Raw genomic sequence first — 17,245 nt, 5'->3', positions numbered from 1 at the left:
TAAGGAGATTAGGGATTGCTGTTGATCTCCTCAATGGCAAACATCATGGCCAAAATACATTGGTAGTTCCTCAACTTGAACCTACACAGAAGGTACAACAATATTTAAGAGGAAGACTCACACCATACAACAGATTTCTAGATTTCTTCCTTCAGTCAGTTATGGTTCAGTTTTGTATAACTTAACAGTCATGAATTTGTGTTCTTTCTTTTTTGTTGTTTTTAATCTTGATTTAGTCCATAATGACTGACAGCAGTCAGGATGTGCTTTAAATTTTCCTGCATATTAGAGACTTTCCTTTATCCTAATATGTTGTCTGTTTTAGAGAAAATTTAGAAGAACGCGTATTCTTTCGTTTTGGTTGGAATGTTCTATAGATATATGTTAATCTATTTGATTTTGCAGAACTCCAAATATAAAGTTCCACAAAAGAAACTTCCTATGTTATAAAACAATAGTGACAGTTTAATATACCAAACAAAGAAAAATGTGGAAAGCTACAAATGAGAATGATCAAGTTGTATTCAAAGAGGGACCCATCAGAATAGCAACAGATTCTTTCAGTGGATACTAGCAAACCAGAATAGTTTGGGCTGATATTCTATAAGATATGGGATAGCACTGATGGTCCCTGAGACTTCTATACCCAGCAAACTACCAATCAGAATGATAGAGAAAGGTAGACTTTTCATGATAAAAAGTGGTGAAGAATATTATGACCACTAAACCCATTTTGCAAAAGGCAAATGAAGGAAGAGTTAGGTCTGAAGCAAAGGATAAAATTATTCAAGTTGGCAGAGGGGAACAATAAAATATTCCAGACCTTGTTACTGAAAAAAAAGTTTGAATAATAAACCTTTAATGAAATCTCTAAAAACACAAACAAAATTCCAGGAATTAATATATACCATTCAATAATAACTTTCAATATTTGTGGTCTCATAATATTACTTATGAGAAAAGGAAAAGAGGTTGAATCAGAAAACAATACCCAGATTTTTGCTGTCTCCAAGAAACACAATTTACAACTAATAATCACCCCCAAATTAGCATTAAAGGATGGAAAACACTTCCATGCAAATGTAACTAAAAACTAAGTAGACTGGATGAGAGTAGGGATATAAGGATAATACCTCAATATAATAAAGTCAAATGATAGCAAGCCTATAGCCAATGTCAAGTTAAATAGAGAGTAATTTAAATCAGTTCCACTAAGTTTGGAAACAAGAAAGGCTGTGTACTCTCTCCATCTCTATTCAATATGGTACTTGATGTTCTAGCTGCAGCAAAAAGACAACTGAATGAGATTAAGTAGATATAAATTGGTAAGCTAGAATTCAATGTATCACTGTTTATATATGATCTGACAATACACATAAGTGACCCCAAAATTCTACCAAAGAACTTCTACACCTGATAAAACCCTTCAGGAATGTGGCTGAATATAAGACTAACTCAAAAATTTAGTAGCCCTCCCATATACAATGAAAAAAGGAATGAGAAAGAAGTCAGGAAAATAACACCCTTCAAAATATTCACAGATAATATACAATATCTTGGGGTAACTCCAACCAAGCAACCAAGCATTTGAAAGACATGTGTGATAAAAACTTCAAGTCTGAAGAAAAAAATTTAAGAAGATATCGGAAGATGAAAAGATCTCCCTACTCATGAAAGGGTAGGATCAACATAGTAAAAATGACCATCTTACCAAAAGCAATCTGCAGATTTAATACATTCTCCATCAGAATTCCAAAGACAATTCTTTACAGACCTTGAAAGTACAATATTAAATTTTATATGGAAAAACAAAAAACCCAGGATAGTTAAAGGAATCCTGTACAATAAAAGAACTTTCAGAGGTATCACTATCCCTGTGATCAAACTGTACTATGTGCTGTAGTAATAAAAACTGCATGGTATTGGCATAAAAATAGATTAGGATGATCAATGGAGTCTAATTGAAGACCCATACATAAATCCACACACTTTTGCACACCTGATTTTTGATGAAGAATCCAGAGAGACACAATGCAAAAGAAAACATGTTCCACTTTGGTACTGGTTTAACTATATGTCTGCATGTAGAAGAATCCAAATTGATTAATATTTATTGCCCTGAATAAAATCCAAGTTCACGTGTATCAAGCACTTCAAAGTAAAACCAGACACATTGAACCTAACAGAACAGAAAGTGGGGAGTAGCCTTAAATGCATTGGCATAGGAGATGACTATCTCAAAGAAACATCAATAGTTAGTCCTGGCACTAAGACCAACAATTAATAAATGAGACCTTATGGAACCAAAAAGCTTTTGTAATGCAATTAGTACCATCAATAGGACGAGACTGCATCCTACAGAATAGGGACAATTTTCCATCAACTCTACTTCAGATAGAGGGTATATAAAGATCTGAGATCTCTGAACCACTTGGACTTATGTTTTGTGCACGGTGACAGATATGGATCTATTTGCAATCTTCAGCACATTGACATCCAGTTATACCAGCACCATTTGTTGAAGATGCTTTGTTTTTTCCATTGTAAAATTTTGGCTTCCTTGTCAAAAATTACATGTTCATAGGTGTGCAGATTAATGTCAGGGTCTTCAATTTGATTTTACTGGTCCACATGTCAGTTTTTATGCCAGTATCAAGCTGTTTTTATTACTGTAGCTTTATAGAGAAACTTGAGGTCAGGGATTGTGATGCCTCCAGAGGTTGTTTTATTGTCCAGGATTCTTTTGGCCTTCTTGGGTTTTTTGTTTTTCCATATGAAGTTGAGTATTATTCTTTCCATGTCTATGAAGAATTGGTATGGTATTTTGATAGGGATTTCATTGAATCTGTAGACCTGTCACCATGCACAAAACTTAAGTCCAAGTGGATCAAAGAACTCATCATAAATCCAGTTATTCTGAACCTGATAGAAGAGAAAGTAGGAAGTTGTCTTGAATGCATTGGCACTCTGAGGAGTGGTTAGGAGTAGAGTGGGAGGGAGGTGAGGTGGCAGGAGAAGGGTAGAGAGGGGGAAGTTTAAAATGAAAAAATTTAATAAATAAATATATTTAAAAATAAAAAAAAGAAATGGGCTACAGAACTAAACAGAGAATTCTCAACAGAGGAAACTCAAATTGCTGAAAGACATTTAAGGAATTGCTCAACATCCCTAATTATCTGGGAAATGCAAATCAAAATGTCTCTGAGATACCACCTTACACCTGTCAGAATGGCTAAGATCAAAAACACAGGAGACACCTTATGCTGGAGAGGATGTGGGAACTCTCTGCCACTGCTGGTTGGAATGCAAGCTTGTACAGACATTTTGGAAATCAATATGGTGCTTCCTTAGCAAACTGGGAATCCATCTACCCTAAGACCCAGCTATAGCACTCTTGTGTATATACCCAAGGAATGCTCAATTACACCACAAGGGCATTTGCTTAGCTATGTACATATCAGCATTGTGTGTTATAGCCAGAAACTAGAAACAATCTAAATGCACTTCAACTGGAGAATGGATAAAGAAAATGTGGTACATAGACACAATGGAGTACTACTCAGCAGAGAAAAACAAGGACATCATGAGGTTTGCAGGCAAATGGATGGATCTAGAAAAAAATCATCCTGAGAGAGGTAACCCAGACTCAGAAAGACAAACATTGTTTGTACTCACTCATAGGAGGATACTTGATGTAAAACAAAGATGACTAGACTACTACTCACAACTACAGGGAGGCTACCTAGAAAAGAGGACCCTAAGAAAGACCCAGGGATCACCCAATGACAGAGAAATGGATGAGATCTACACATGAGTGGGGGTAATGAAGGGCAAGTTTCAAGGGAAAGAGAGCTTATGGGAGCAGGAGATCCCAGCTGGATCAAGAACATAGAGGGAGAACAAGGAATAACAGACCATGATAAAAGAAGACCACATGAGAATAGGAAGAAGCAAAGTTCTAGAGAGGTCCCCAGAAATCCACAAAGATACCTACACTGTAGATTAGTGGCAATGGTTGAGAGAAAGCCCTAACTGACTTAGTCTGGAGATTGGATGGCTAAAAACCCTAATTGTCATGCTAGAAATCTTATCCAATAACTGATGGAAGTGGATGCAGAGACCCTAGGCCAGGCCCCAGGTGGAGTTCCAGGAGTCCAATTGTCAAGAAAGAGGAGGGATTGTAAGAGCGTGAATTGTTGAGACCAAGATTGGAAAAAGCACAGCGACAAATAGCCAAACTAATGGACATACATGTATTATGAACCAAAAGCTGAGGAGCCCCCAACTGGATCAGGTCCCCTGGATAAGCAAGACAGTTGATTAGCTTGAACTGTTTGGGAGGCACCCAGGCAGTTGGACTCAGACCTGCCCTTAGTGCATGAGCTTGCTATTTGGAACCTGGGGCTTATGCAGGGACATGTTCCTCAGCCTGGAAGGAGGGGACTGGACCTGCCTGTACTGAATCTACCAGGTTGAGGTGAATGCCCAGGGCAGTCTTTGCCCTAGAGGAGATGGGAATGGGGTGGGTGTGGGTGGAAGGCGGTGTCGATGCAGGATGTGGGAGGACGGGGAAACCATGGCTGATATGTAAAATTAAATTAAATTTTAAAAAAATGAAAAAATAACGATCTGAAGAAACTGAAGGAACTAGAGTTCAACAGAACAAAAAATCCACTTATAAATGAAGAACAAATCTAAACAGTGAATTCTCAATAGGGGAAACCAAAATGGCTGAGAAACACCTAAAGAAATATTCAACATCCTTATCCATCCCAGAAATATAAATCACAATTACTTTGAAATTCCATCCTATACTAGTCAGAATGGCTAAGATCATAACAGAAGTGACAGCTTATGCTGGTGAGCATTTGGAGCAAGGGGAACACTCCTCCATTGCTGGTGGGAGTGCAAATTCATACAAGCAATATTGAAATCCATATGGCAGTTCCTCTGACAATTGAGAATTCATCTACCACGTGTCCCAGTTATACCACTCTTGTTCATATACCAAAATGATACTCTATCCTTCCAAAAATGCAGATACTCAACCACATTCATAGGGACTTTATTCATAATGTCCAGAACCTGGAACCAATACAGATTTCCCCCAACGGAGGATTGGTTAAAGAAAATTTGTTATATTTATGCCGTGGAGTATACAAGGTCACCGAGAACACTAGGAGAACAAGGTCTACAGAGTCAACTTAGCAGGGCTCATAGGGGCTCACAGAGACTAAAGCAGCAATCACAGAGTCTAAACAGGAATGTGCTAGGTCTGCTGAATATCTGCTATTGTTAGCTTGCTGTTTTTAGGGAACCTTTAACAGTGGCAGTCTGGGTGTCTTTGACTCTTTCATTTGCTCTCAGGACCTTTCCCTTCTACTGTGTTGTGTCTGCCAGATTTAAAATGAGAGTTTTTGCCTAGTGTTACTATCATGTTATGCCCTTTTGGGTTGATACCCCTAGAAGGCCTGCTCTTTTTTGAAGGAAAATGGAGAAGGAGTGGATCTGGGGGAGAAGGAAAGATGGGGACTGGGAGGAGTGAGGGAGGGAAAATTGCAGTCAGGATGTACTAACAACAAGAAAATTAGAAAAAAACTCAACAAATCTAAGCAGGCATAACTGTCCTATTTAGAAGAGACAGTGAAGTGTTCTTTGTACTCATTAAAGGAAAAATCCAACATCAGGTTATTGCAATGCTAATCACATATACATCAAATACAGGAGTCCCCAACTTCACTGATGAAACAGTCTTAGATTTCAAAGCACAGATCAACCTCAGCACAGAGATGGTGGATCATTTCAATACCCCACTTTCAAAAACAGACAGGTAACTTGAGAAAAATTAAATAGAGAAATGACATCATAAGTCAGTTTTACTTCTACATTTTATACACTCTGTGAACTTGTAAACCTCTAGATAGAGGATTTGTTTACAGAAAGTACTCTTTGTCCACTATGCACACAGCAGCCTTCAAAAACCCACCCACATGAAACAGTACTTTCAAAATATCTTTAAATTTTCAGCATTCTCTCCCAGAAACCTTCTATTTTCTAACAGTCAATGGAATATGAGACTCAAAATTTTGATCAGAATATTTTAATAAAAATATATTAGTTTATAAGCTTTTTTGAGTACATACAGAGTCCATATAATTTAAATAAGGACCTCTTTATATTATATGAACTATGTATACAACAATGCAAAACTAAATGGGACAATGGTTCTCCATCTCATTGTGAAGTCACAGCTTAGAGCTTGGCATTTTGTTCCCCCGGGAACCAAGACCCAAACACACTGTGGGCAACTCAAAAGGGGTATATATCTTTCCCAAATAATATGACATATGTATTTTTCACTAAAAGGTATTTACAAAATGTTGTTTTACTAGTTCTACTATTAAAGTCAGAGAATCTAAAAAGATATTTCTGAAAGAGCACTCAATATATGTATTTGCATGTTCCTGAAGTTCTCTGTAGACCATGCTTGCCTTGCAAACATAGGTTCACCTGCTTGTGCCTCACACGTCCTCAGATTAGTGGCATGCACCACCATGATACCCAGTAAGATGTTTGGTTTTGATAGCACAGGGCTTGTTATAAAATGGACAATTCATACGATTAAAATAGAAAAGAAAGACATGTTAATTTCCATAGTTAAATCATTTCACATTTTTATATATGGTAAATTATCATCCTCTATCCCGTAGATACCAATATCATGATGATACATGAACATGTATAAATATTACTGATAACTATGACAGTGCAAAACTTAATGCAAATAGGTTTAGAGCAAAGCAGAAAATCTGTGCAATTTCTGAAAAATAGTTTTGATAATGGATAAAAATAACTTGAACAAATAAAGTTTGTGTTATTTTACGCCTTTAGTATCACATAATATAAATATTAAAATGAACATTATATTGTAAAAATGTTTTAAAATAACCAGTGAGCAGATACTTATATGTTTTAATTTAGAAAAACTATAAATTGAAAAATATCCATAGTAAAATAGAAAAAAATTAAAATCTAATGTTTTAAATTCTTCTATTATAAATTGTTTATATTTATTCATATACAAATGCACACATAATAGACAATGCAACTTGAACATACTAAGTCAGCCATATTTTTAAGTTAGTTTTAAGGAAAAGCACTCTAACACAGTGAGCAACTGTCATTATTACTTTGCAGGGAAATTAATCCCCATGCATAAAGATTCTATTAGTGTACATCAACATGTGCTTATGCAGATTCATCTGCTCTTATCAGATGGTAGACATATAATGTACTTATTAGACATTATTCAGTACATATCAAATATTTAATTTCTATCACCTTAACTTTGACAAGAAATTAAAATCCAATTAGAAAATTAGACTACACAAGATTAGTGTCATATAAAATAATATCTCTATGACATATGGTGTTTTGTTGTTATGGTAATTAAAATAAATATTCTTTTTGTGCCACAGTGAGGAAATTTAACTGGAGAATGACAGAATAATTCCTTTACCTAATTACATACATAGTTTCTCACACCTATGTAAAAAAATTTTATCAAAAGCATGAAAGTAGTTGTGAGCCTTGAAGTGCATATGCTTGCATGTGTCTCACTCTCTATGAAAAGTGTAAATTGGAAGTGGCTTGTCTAATCAAATATGTTAAATTCTTATAGATTTTATAAGTTTATTTTAGTTCCTTTCTGACTTCATAAGATATCAAATCACATTGCCACAGCACTCTCTTCTTGTACATATTAGACAAGCCAGCCACAGAGAGCTCATGTAATTAAAATTGTAATCTTTGCATGCATGGGGATGCTGCTATAGAACCTGAAGAGATTCTCAGGCTGATGCAGAGAGGTACCTGAGCTGCTTTGATTGGAGCACAGAGGAAAAGAGGAGGAACAGGGAAGAACAGGGACACCATCTGCTGTAAAGCAGAAGAGTTTCCTCCTAGCATGCAAGATCTAGTGTCTGGTAGACCATACAGCACTGTAACCTTACATGAAATAAGCAATGTTCCCTGGAGCCAGTTGACTCTTTCATAGAATATTTTATTAGATGCCAATTTTTAAATCTCCCCCAGCTCCCTTTGGTATGTCCAATTCAGACTAAACCTATCACAATGTCCTTTATGTCAAGTGACATTTCATACTTGAACATTTTTCCCATTCCACTGCTGAACTGAAGACTTACTCCATAGCCATATTTCAGCAGACATAGTAATGTCACATGAACAACAATCCATCTGTCATATATTTGTTTTAGGTAGTTTTTCATCCATTGCTTCCAACCTACTTCCTGAATACACACACACACACACACACACACACACACACACACACACACACACACACATTCCATTGCCGCAGACCACCCAGAGGGAGACCACCACTGCGGGAGAACCAGGGAGAAGGCTCAAGGAGAAGTCAGGAATCGGCGAGGAGAATGACAGACAGACACATGTGTTGATGTGCTGCTGCAATTTTACTTCTGTATAGGCAATGCTTATATACTTTTACAATCAAGGAACTTGGCAGGGGGTTACATCAGGTCATTATTTTTTACAATTACTCAGAGTCAGCAAGAAACAATAACAAGAGACATCCATATCTATTTTTGTGTATCACTTCCGCAGCGCGAGTTTACCGTGGCTATTGTCTGAGGGCATGATCTCAGAATTTTGTGAAATCTGTCTCGCGCCAGTGACCACATCTGTGGGGAGCCAAACTCTTGCCAGCCTGGGTTATATTTTACTATCATATGCCCATTTGCTTTCCAAGCCGTTCTTCATAATTTACCCATCTGTTCCCAACTTTATCATAACTTCCTGTATATGGGAGCGGCTCTAGGTAACTTCCACCTTCGGGGGTCCACCTAGGGGCTGTCCACCAGCTCCCTCCTAAGAAGTACTGTGTATACCCCCCGGGAAGTGTGTGTTGGGGAATTTTCTCTAACTCTTTCTCTCTAGAAGGGTCTGGCACGCTATGTTTATTCCCTCGTAACATTTTTATTTTTACTTTCATTTTTGGGCTCTCTGGCTGTTTCTGACAAGAGCTCGCGCTGCTCTACTCTAAACAGGAACGACCCCAGAGATGTATTTGAGGAAGTCTTTTGAGGTTCCTTATACACTGGTCTGATAAATGGAGGTGCTCCGGGTACAGGTGACCTGGGTCAGTCATGTTGGTGCTGACCTGTACTGGTTGTGCTGTTAACTGGAGAAGACACAGATAAGACATACAGAGAAAGATCGTGATTAGTGCCAACAAGGACTGTCGTCAAGGCCATTTTGTTCTCCAGGGCTTCCTGGGATCCTCAGGCTGCATGACGATTGCTGATTGTGGGGGAACCGCTTGAGGCCACGCTCCGGGAAGCTCCAACCTCAACCCTTCAGCTGCTGGGCCCCAGCACAGCGGCATACTTGCTACAGCTACACAGGTGTCACAGCTGTGGGCGTAGCAGTTCCTCCTTTTCTGTTTTTAAAATGAAGCTCAAACACGTCCTGCTGCACTGTCTTCACAGAAGTATAGAGACATTTAATAAGACAAGGAAAAAGAAAAACAACAAGCACTACTAGTAAAATGAGCACTCCAATAAAAATGAAATATTGTAGCCAATCTATGGGGTTCATATCCTTAATTCCTTTTTTTATTTCTGTAGCTAGATCTTGTAGTCCGCCTATTTGCAAATGAGCCTGACTCATAGCCGAAATATCTTTCTGTAAAGAGGCCAGATCATGGGTAATATCTGTATCATGCCAGATTCCCTGTAAATGAGCCTTAACCTTTTCCCAAGGCTGGGAAGCATTATAAGGCAATGGGGTAACACAGATGGATTTGAAGTTACCATGGCAGCGAGCAGACATCGTGGTTTTGAGGTTGGAAATGTCCTGTCCTAGGGCCAAAACCACTTCTTTCGAAAACATTGATCTTAGACTCTAATTTTTTATCTATAGCTTCTTGCTCAAGTAAAGCCATAGTAATATTCTTATTAAGAGTATTGACATAATGAGCTGTATGAATTTCCTGAACTAATGTGGTTGTTGTAACAGCAAAGGTAGTAATAATCGAAATTAGAGCAGTAATACCTAGAATCAAAGCAGCAACAAACCGTTTTGGACGAATTAAATCTTTTAAAGTATTTAAAACTTGCAAGGCCGAATTGTCATACCAAGGTTCAGGGCCCAACTCTACAGGCAACATGACAAATGGAGGTCGCCGGACTATGAGAACCGTCCCTAGATCTTTTGGCTCCGCGGAAGTGATACAATTGGTCAATTTACAAGAATTACATATTATCTGAAAAGAATTACCATCCTGGGTAATATTAATAAAGGAAGATTGTGCTAAGAGCATAGCATTAGGGTAAGACACGCAGGCTCTAAGGCCAACGGCCTCTGATTGAGTATGGTTAGGTCTTTTTTTTAGCATCATGTTGGAGGCTGCAACAAGCCTAAACAAACCAGAATGTCTCCTAGTAATGTTGCCTTGTTTTGTAAACCATGTAGGTTTTACAAAGCCTGGAGAGAACCATCTCCTAAGAGGCTCTCCATGTCCTTCAAAAACATAATTATGAAATTTTTTTTTATGAGTATTTAGATAACTCTTATAAGTGTCCTCCTTATCATTAGAATTAGAGTAATCCCATATCCTGAGGGATCCTGACGACCCCTGTGGTTTATACCTTGTAGCTGCATTTGGAAAACCGCAAGTCAACCATGTTGGGAATTTGGACAGAGAAGAATCCCAAAATTGATCTTTATCCTGGTACTTTTGAATACAGGGAGTGATAGGAATGAGATTGACTTGAGTAAAATTATCCTTATACAATTGATTCCCTAAAGTCTGTATCTGGAGCTCCCACACCCACCTCTTGCCAGTGTTTGCTCTGTCTGGGCTGTCAGTCAGGAAGGTCCTGTAAGATGTTGGAAAGCAGCCGTAAGGCACCTTCCCCTGCAGCGTCAGGCAGATTGGGAGCGAATCTGCTCTGCCCTCAAAATTTATTAAGGAGGAGGAGCTGCTATGAGCGTCAGAATCCTGTGCTCCACCCAATCTGACTGAGTCATTGGTTAACACCTTGATAGGCTCCCGATCTAACCATCCTACAGGCTGAATAATCGGGGGATTAGGGACATACGCCCAGTAGGAAATTCCCTGAGTGACCGGCAGTGGGGTGGAAATTAAAGCTAGAAAGGCAAGGAAATAAAAAGAAGCTGTAAGGGGTTTCCCCTGTTCAATTAAAAGTTTTTTTGCGTTCTGAGTCAGAAGCCGAATCTGCGACCAAGTCATTTTTGGTTTTTCGCCATTGAGCTTCATCTTTTTTATGTCCGTCACCAGTTTCCTCTGTTGCTTTCTCCAGCGGCGCTTGCGCCTTCTCTTTTCCCTTTGCAGGTCGGATAAGGCGATCTGGGATCCAGATGGGGGAGTCGGCATCCTGTGGGAAAACATAAGCGTACCCTCGCCCCGCGGTTATAAGAACATCCGGTCCCTTCCATGTACCGGACAACAAGTCCTTCCAATATACTAGTGGCAAAGGAGTCTTATGGAATTCACGATCCCAATGAATCAGGGCTGCACTGAGTCCCTTGTCATTTGTATTTAGATGATTAAGCACAAACAGGGCATGGGATAAGACATGATGAGGAGTAAAATACCCATTAGAGGCTTGTAGCCTCTCTATTTGTAATTTTAAATTTTGATGAGTCCTTTCTATAATGGCCTGTCCTTGAGGATTGTAGGGTATCCCTGTAACATGGGCGATTCCCCATTGGCCATAAAATTGTTTGAAAGCTTTAGAAGTGTAAGCAGGCCCATTATCTGTTTTTATTTGTGAGGGAAGACCCATGATTTGAAAACATTGTATAAGGTGTTGAACCACATCTTTGACTGCTTTCCCCAGTCCTAGCTGAGGCACAAGTGAAATGGGAGTACGTGTCTACTGTGACATGTACATAACCCATTCTTCCAAAAGAAGAGATGTGAGTCACATCCATTTGCCAAATAACATTAGGCTTCAAACCTCTAGGGTTTACACCCATCTTTTGTGGGTGATGTACTGGGGGGCAATGAGTGCATTCTTTTACTATATGTCTGGCCTGTTCCCTTGTTATAGAGAACATCTTTCTCAGAGCAGATGCATTTTGGTGATGCATGGCATGACTTTTCTGAGCCTCATGTACAGAAAACACTCCCGAAGAATTTTGGGTCAATAAATCTGCCATAGCATTACCTTGAGCCAGTGGACCAGGTAATTTGCTATGTCCTCTAATATGTCCTACATAAAATTTTTGTGACCTTTTTTGGACTAAATTTTGTAATCTCTGTAAAAATGGTAAAATGGGGGACTTTCCTGACAAAAGGGCAGTTTCCAATGCTGGAAACAAGTTAGCTACATATTTAGAATCTGTAAAAAGGTTAAACTCTTGAGAGAACTTTTTAAAGGCCAAAATAGTTGCTCTAATTTCTGCTTGCTGTGTAGAAGTCTTCTCTCCTTCCTCTATCCATAGGCCATGTGTCTGGGTAAAAACCACAGCTCTTCCTGAAGAGGAACCGTCTGTAAAAATATTTACAGCATGATCTAAGGGGCTATGAGAGAACCAGACAGGAAATATCAATTCTATATTTCTTGTAAATTCTATTATAGGGTGTCTAGGATAATGAAACAATATCTGACCTGTAAAATTCTGTAGTGCCAAAATCCAATCTTCATTGAATTGATATAAATGTTTTAATTGTGCTTTATTATATGGAATAATAAGCTTATGTGGTTCCTTCCCAAACAATTCTTTTGACCGATTGCGGCCTTTACATATTAATATGGAGCATAAATAAGGATAATCAGCCAACATCTTAGCTTGAGTATGTGGTAAATGTAACCATTCCATCACTCCATCTTGCCACAGGCAAGCAGTGGGTGTATAAGAAGTTGCAAAAAGTATCAAAGACCATGGCTCTGTATAATTTACTTGTTTAACCTTAGCTGCAGTTAAAGCCTGTTCTACCAATTGCAAGGCCTTAATAGCTTTTTTTGTCAACTCACGTTTGGATTTTGGATTAGAATCACCATGTAAAGTTGAATATAGAGGGCTCAACATACCAGTGGTAATTTTTAAATAAGGTCTAAGCCAGTTAATATCACCTAATAATTTCTGAAAATCATTTAAAGTCTTTAATTTATCCCTTCTGATGGAGACCTTTTGAGAGGTAATATAATCTTCCTTAATTATTTGTCCTAAATAATTTAGAGGCCTGTCTTTCTGTATCTTGTCAGGGGCTATCACTAATCCATACAGGGTTAGTGACTCTATGGTCTCTTCTAATATGTGTTCTAACTGAGTTTTTTTTTTATGGGCCAGAAGTATGTCATCCATATAGTGAATGAGATATAAATCAGAATATTTTTGTCTTATTTTCTGTAAAGCTAGATCTACAAATTTTTGGCACAATGTAGGAGAATTTTTCATTCCTTGAGGCAATGTTACCCACTGATATCTTTTAAAAGGCTGCTTAAAATTCTCTGAGGGAACACTAAAGGCAAAATATTCACTATCTGAGGGGTTAAGTTTGATGGTAAAAAAAACAGTCTTGTAAGTCTATGACAATTATATGCCATCCTTGAGGCACAGCCACAGGAGAGGGCAGGCCAGGTTGCAATGGCCCCATATCCTTCATCACTGCATTGATGGCCCTAAGGTCCTGCAACAGTCTCCATTTTCCTGATTTTTTCTTGATAACAAAGACAGGGGTATTCCATGGGCTGTTAGATTCTATTATATGTCCTTTTTGTAATTGGTCTTGCACTAGTTGTTCCAGAGCCTGTATCTTTTCTGTTGTTAGGGGCCACTGACTCACCCACACAGGCTCCTGAGTAAGCCATTCTATTTTGTCTGCATACAGATGTTCTGCAGTGGCCCCTATGAAAAATTTTGATAACTAATTTGATCTGATGTCACTAGTTTAATATCCATGGAATCAAGCATGTCTCTCCCCCACAAAGTGAATGGGAGAGATGGGAGCACATAAGGCTGTATCAAGCCTTCTTTACCTTCACTTTTTCATTTCAATAATGCAGTGCTCTGCATAACCCCTGAAGCAGAGCCAAGTCCCAACAAGGAGGACCCTGTTTTTTGAATGGGCCAATTACTAGGCCATTCTGAAGCAGCTATACAAGTCCTGTCTGCACCTGTGTCCATTAGACCCCGAAATTTTCATCCATTAATCAAGATGCACTTAAAGGGTCTCTCTCCAAGATCCTGTACCATGAACATTCCTTCAGTGGACCCAAATTGTCCTTGCCCCCGGGCATCCTTCATGACAGGATTGGGTAATTTAACAAGAGGTAAGAGGATCAGCTGAGCCAACCTCTGTCCTTTGTGAATCTGTATGGTCTCTGCTGATGGCCTTACCATAACTTTAATAGTATTTTCTGTATCTGCATCAATTACACCTGGAAGAACCTCAAAGTTCTTTTGATAATTGGAACTTCGTCCAATGACTAGTCCCACAGTTTGTGGCAGCAGAGTGCCCCTTACATTGGTAGAAACTAAAGCTATTCCATCCCATCTGGACAGTATCATGTCCTTAGTGCTAGCAAGATCCAAGCCTGCACTTTCTGGAGTTGCTCTAGGCAAATCATGAACAGTGAATTTTGGAGTTTCAGGGTCTAGCCCTGAATGAGGTGCTTGTTGCCTCCTCTCCTCTCCCTTTGGTGCGGGGTTAGGAGAACATCCCTGACTTAGTTTTTTGTCTCTTTCTGTTTATCATCAGAGCCCCCTTTTCCTAGGGGCGTTCCATCCTTATGGAACTTTGATTTACACTCGTTTCTCCAATGTTTTCCTCTCTTGCAGCGAGGGCATAGGCCAGGAGCCCCCTTTTTAGGTCTGGCTCTGCCTCTCTGTCTGTACTCTTTTTGTATATGTCCTTCCTTTCTATATTGAAAGCAAGTTGGAGATTGGGCAGTTTTCCTGCCATTCCCATATGTTTGTTTGATATAGGCGCTAAATTTCTGTCCTTTTATGGCTGCGGCGTAGGCCATTCCTTGCATTACAACCGGTGAGGCATCCTGACATGCTTTTATGTAGTCCTGGAGGGTTCCAGTTTTTCTTATTGATCTAATCAGATCTTGACATAGAGCATTGGCATTTTCCCATGCTAACTGTTTCAATAGAATACTCGTCCCCTCTGAGGGGGGGAGCATTCTAGAGACAGCTTCCTCAAGCCTAGCTATAAAATCCTGGTAGGATTCTTCAGTACCTTGTTTAATACTAGCCAATGTTCCTCCCTTGGTTCCCTGAGGGGGAATTTTTCGCCATGATTGTACGGCGTTAGTTGTTATCAATTGCAAGATATCTCTAGGTATCTTTGTCTGTGATTGTGGGGTGGCATAATCCTCTGTCCCCACTCTCTTCCATTCATCCACAGTCAATGATCCCTCCTCAACGAACCAAGGGCTGGTCTTCTTTAAGAAGGCAATAAATTGCTCCACATCTGTAACTGATGTCCGAAACCCTGATTTAGTTAACATACGCTGTATCATAGTTACCAGCATTTTCTCATTCTTAGTCAATGCGTGCCCCATGGCTCCTTGATTACTTACACTTAACCGGTGATCCTTTACCGGCGGGACTGCAGCTCCCTGGTAAGAACCGTACCTGACTTCTGAGGAGGAAAGAAAAAGGGGGGAAATGATTACCTGTCCTTCAAGTCCCTGTTCGAGGCGCCACCTGCCGCAGACCACCCAGAGGGAGACCACCACTGCGGGAGAACCAGGGAGAAGGCTCAAGGAGAAGTCAGGAATCGGCGAGGAGAATGACAGACAGACACATGTGTTGATGTGCTGCTGCAATTTTACTTCTGTATAGGCAATGCTTATATACTTTTACAATCAAGGAACTTGGCAGGGGGTTACATCAGGTCATTATTTTTTACAATTATTCAGAGTCAGCAAGAAACAATAACAAGAGACATCCATATCTATTTTTGTGTATCACTTCCGCAGCGCGAGTTCACCGTGGCTATTGTCTGAGGGCATGATCTCAGAATTTTGTGAAATCTGTCTCGCGCCAGTGACCACATCTGTGGGGAGCCAAACTCTTGTCAGCCTGGGTTATATTTTACTATCATATGCCCATTTGCTTTCCAAGCCGTTCTTCATAATTTACCCATCTGTTCCCAACTTCATCATAACTTCCTGTATATGGGAGCGGCTCTAGGTAATTTCCACTTTCGGAGGTCCACCTTGGGGCTGTCCACCAGCTCCCTCCTAAGAAGTACTGTGTATACCCCCCGGGAAGTGTGTGTTGGGGAATTTTCTCTAACTCTTTCTCTCTAGAAGGGTCTGGCACGCTATGTTTATTCCCTCGTAACATTTTTTATTTTTACTTTCATTTTTGGGCTCTCTGGTTGTTTCTGACAAGAGCTCGCGCTGCTCTACTCTAAACAGGAACGACCCCAGAGATGTATTTGAGGAAGTCTTTTGAGGTTCCTTATACACTGGTCTGATAAATGGAGGTGCTCCGGGTACAGGTGACCTGGGTCAGTCATGTTGGTGCTGACCTGTACTGGTTGTGCTGTTAACTGGAGAAGACACAGATAAGACATACAGAGAAAGATCATGATTAGTGCCAACAAGGACTGTCGTCAAGGCCATTTCGTTCTCCAGGGCTTCCTGGGATCCTCAGGCTGCATGACGATTGCTGATTGTGGGGGAACCGCTTGAGGCCACGCTCCGGGAAGCTCCAACCTCAACCCTTCAGCTGCTGGGCCCCAGCGCAGCGGCATACTTGCTACAGCTACACAGGTGTCACAGCTGTGGGCATAGCATTCCATGTTTCCTTTTTTGAGTTCAGACTTGAGTGTAAGCTGCACTTCTCATTTTCTCATACTTATTATATGGTTGCCTCCAGCTAGGGTCATGTCAGCCTGATATAAAATATACCTGCCTTCTTTCAAATCCTAACATACATGATGGTTTCTTTTTAATAGTACTGAAGAAGAATAGTTACTCAAGAAGATTAGTCTGACAGTATGTCTTAATCTTGCATCTTTGAGAATGCCTAGAAAATCTTTTAGAGGCCCAATCATAGTCAATGTGTGCACAGAAACACATTCATAACAAGGAACAAATACACAATAGATATATTATATATGCAGCAAACACATGAACATCGTAATTTATCAGATAACACAAGTATTAGAACTTAGATAAAGGATCTGAGACAGATGAAGGCATTTCTACAG

At 39.6% G+C, this 17,245-nt stretch overlaps 1 protein-coding gene across 1 annotated transcript; it reads right to left on the bottom strand.

Annotated features, from left to right (window-relative positions):
- Window positions 1-9,448: 9,448 nt before the first annotated feature.
- Window positions 9,449-11,323, bottom strand: LOC118575484 (endogenous retrovirus group K member 19 Env polyprotein-like). The gene is made up of 2 exons (XM_036176025.1): window positions 10,885-11,323; window positions 9,449-9,522 (listed from the first exon to the last, which is right to left on the bottom strand). The coding sequence occupies exons 1-2, from the start codon at window positions 11,321-11,323 to the stop codon at window positions 9,500-9,502; spliced, it is 462 nt and encodes a 153-aa protein (XP_036031918.1). The 3' UTR covers window positions 9,449-9,499.
- Between the last annotated feature and the right edge of the window lie 5,922 nt (window positions 11,324-17,245).

Source organism: Onychomys torridus, unplaced genomic scaffold (assembly GCF_903995425.1).
Source record: "Onychomys torridus unplaced genomic scaffold, mOncTor1.1, whole genome shotgun sequence".
NCBI lineage: Eukaryota > Metazoa > Chordata > Mammalia > Rodentia > Cricetidae > Onychomys > Onychomys torridus.
Note: the sequence above shows the minus strand (reverse complement) of the source record. Positions and strands in the feature narration are given on the sequence as shown.

Excerpts from the sequence above, each read along its gene's own strand:
- LOC118575484 (XM_036176025.1), bottom strand. The coding sequence starts at position 11,323 with ATGAAGCTCAATGGCGAAAAACCAAAAATGACTTGGTCGCAGATTCGG. Across the intron at positions 9,523-10,884 it reads CCCAGACAGAGCAAACACTG|ACAGTGCAGCAGGACGTGTT; the intron begins GCAAGAGGTGGG and ends ACTTCTGTGAAG.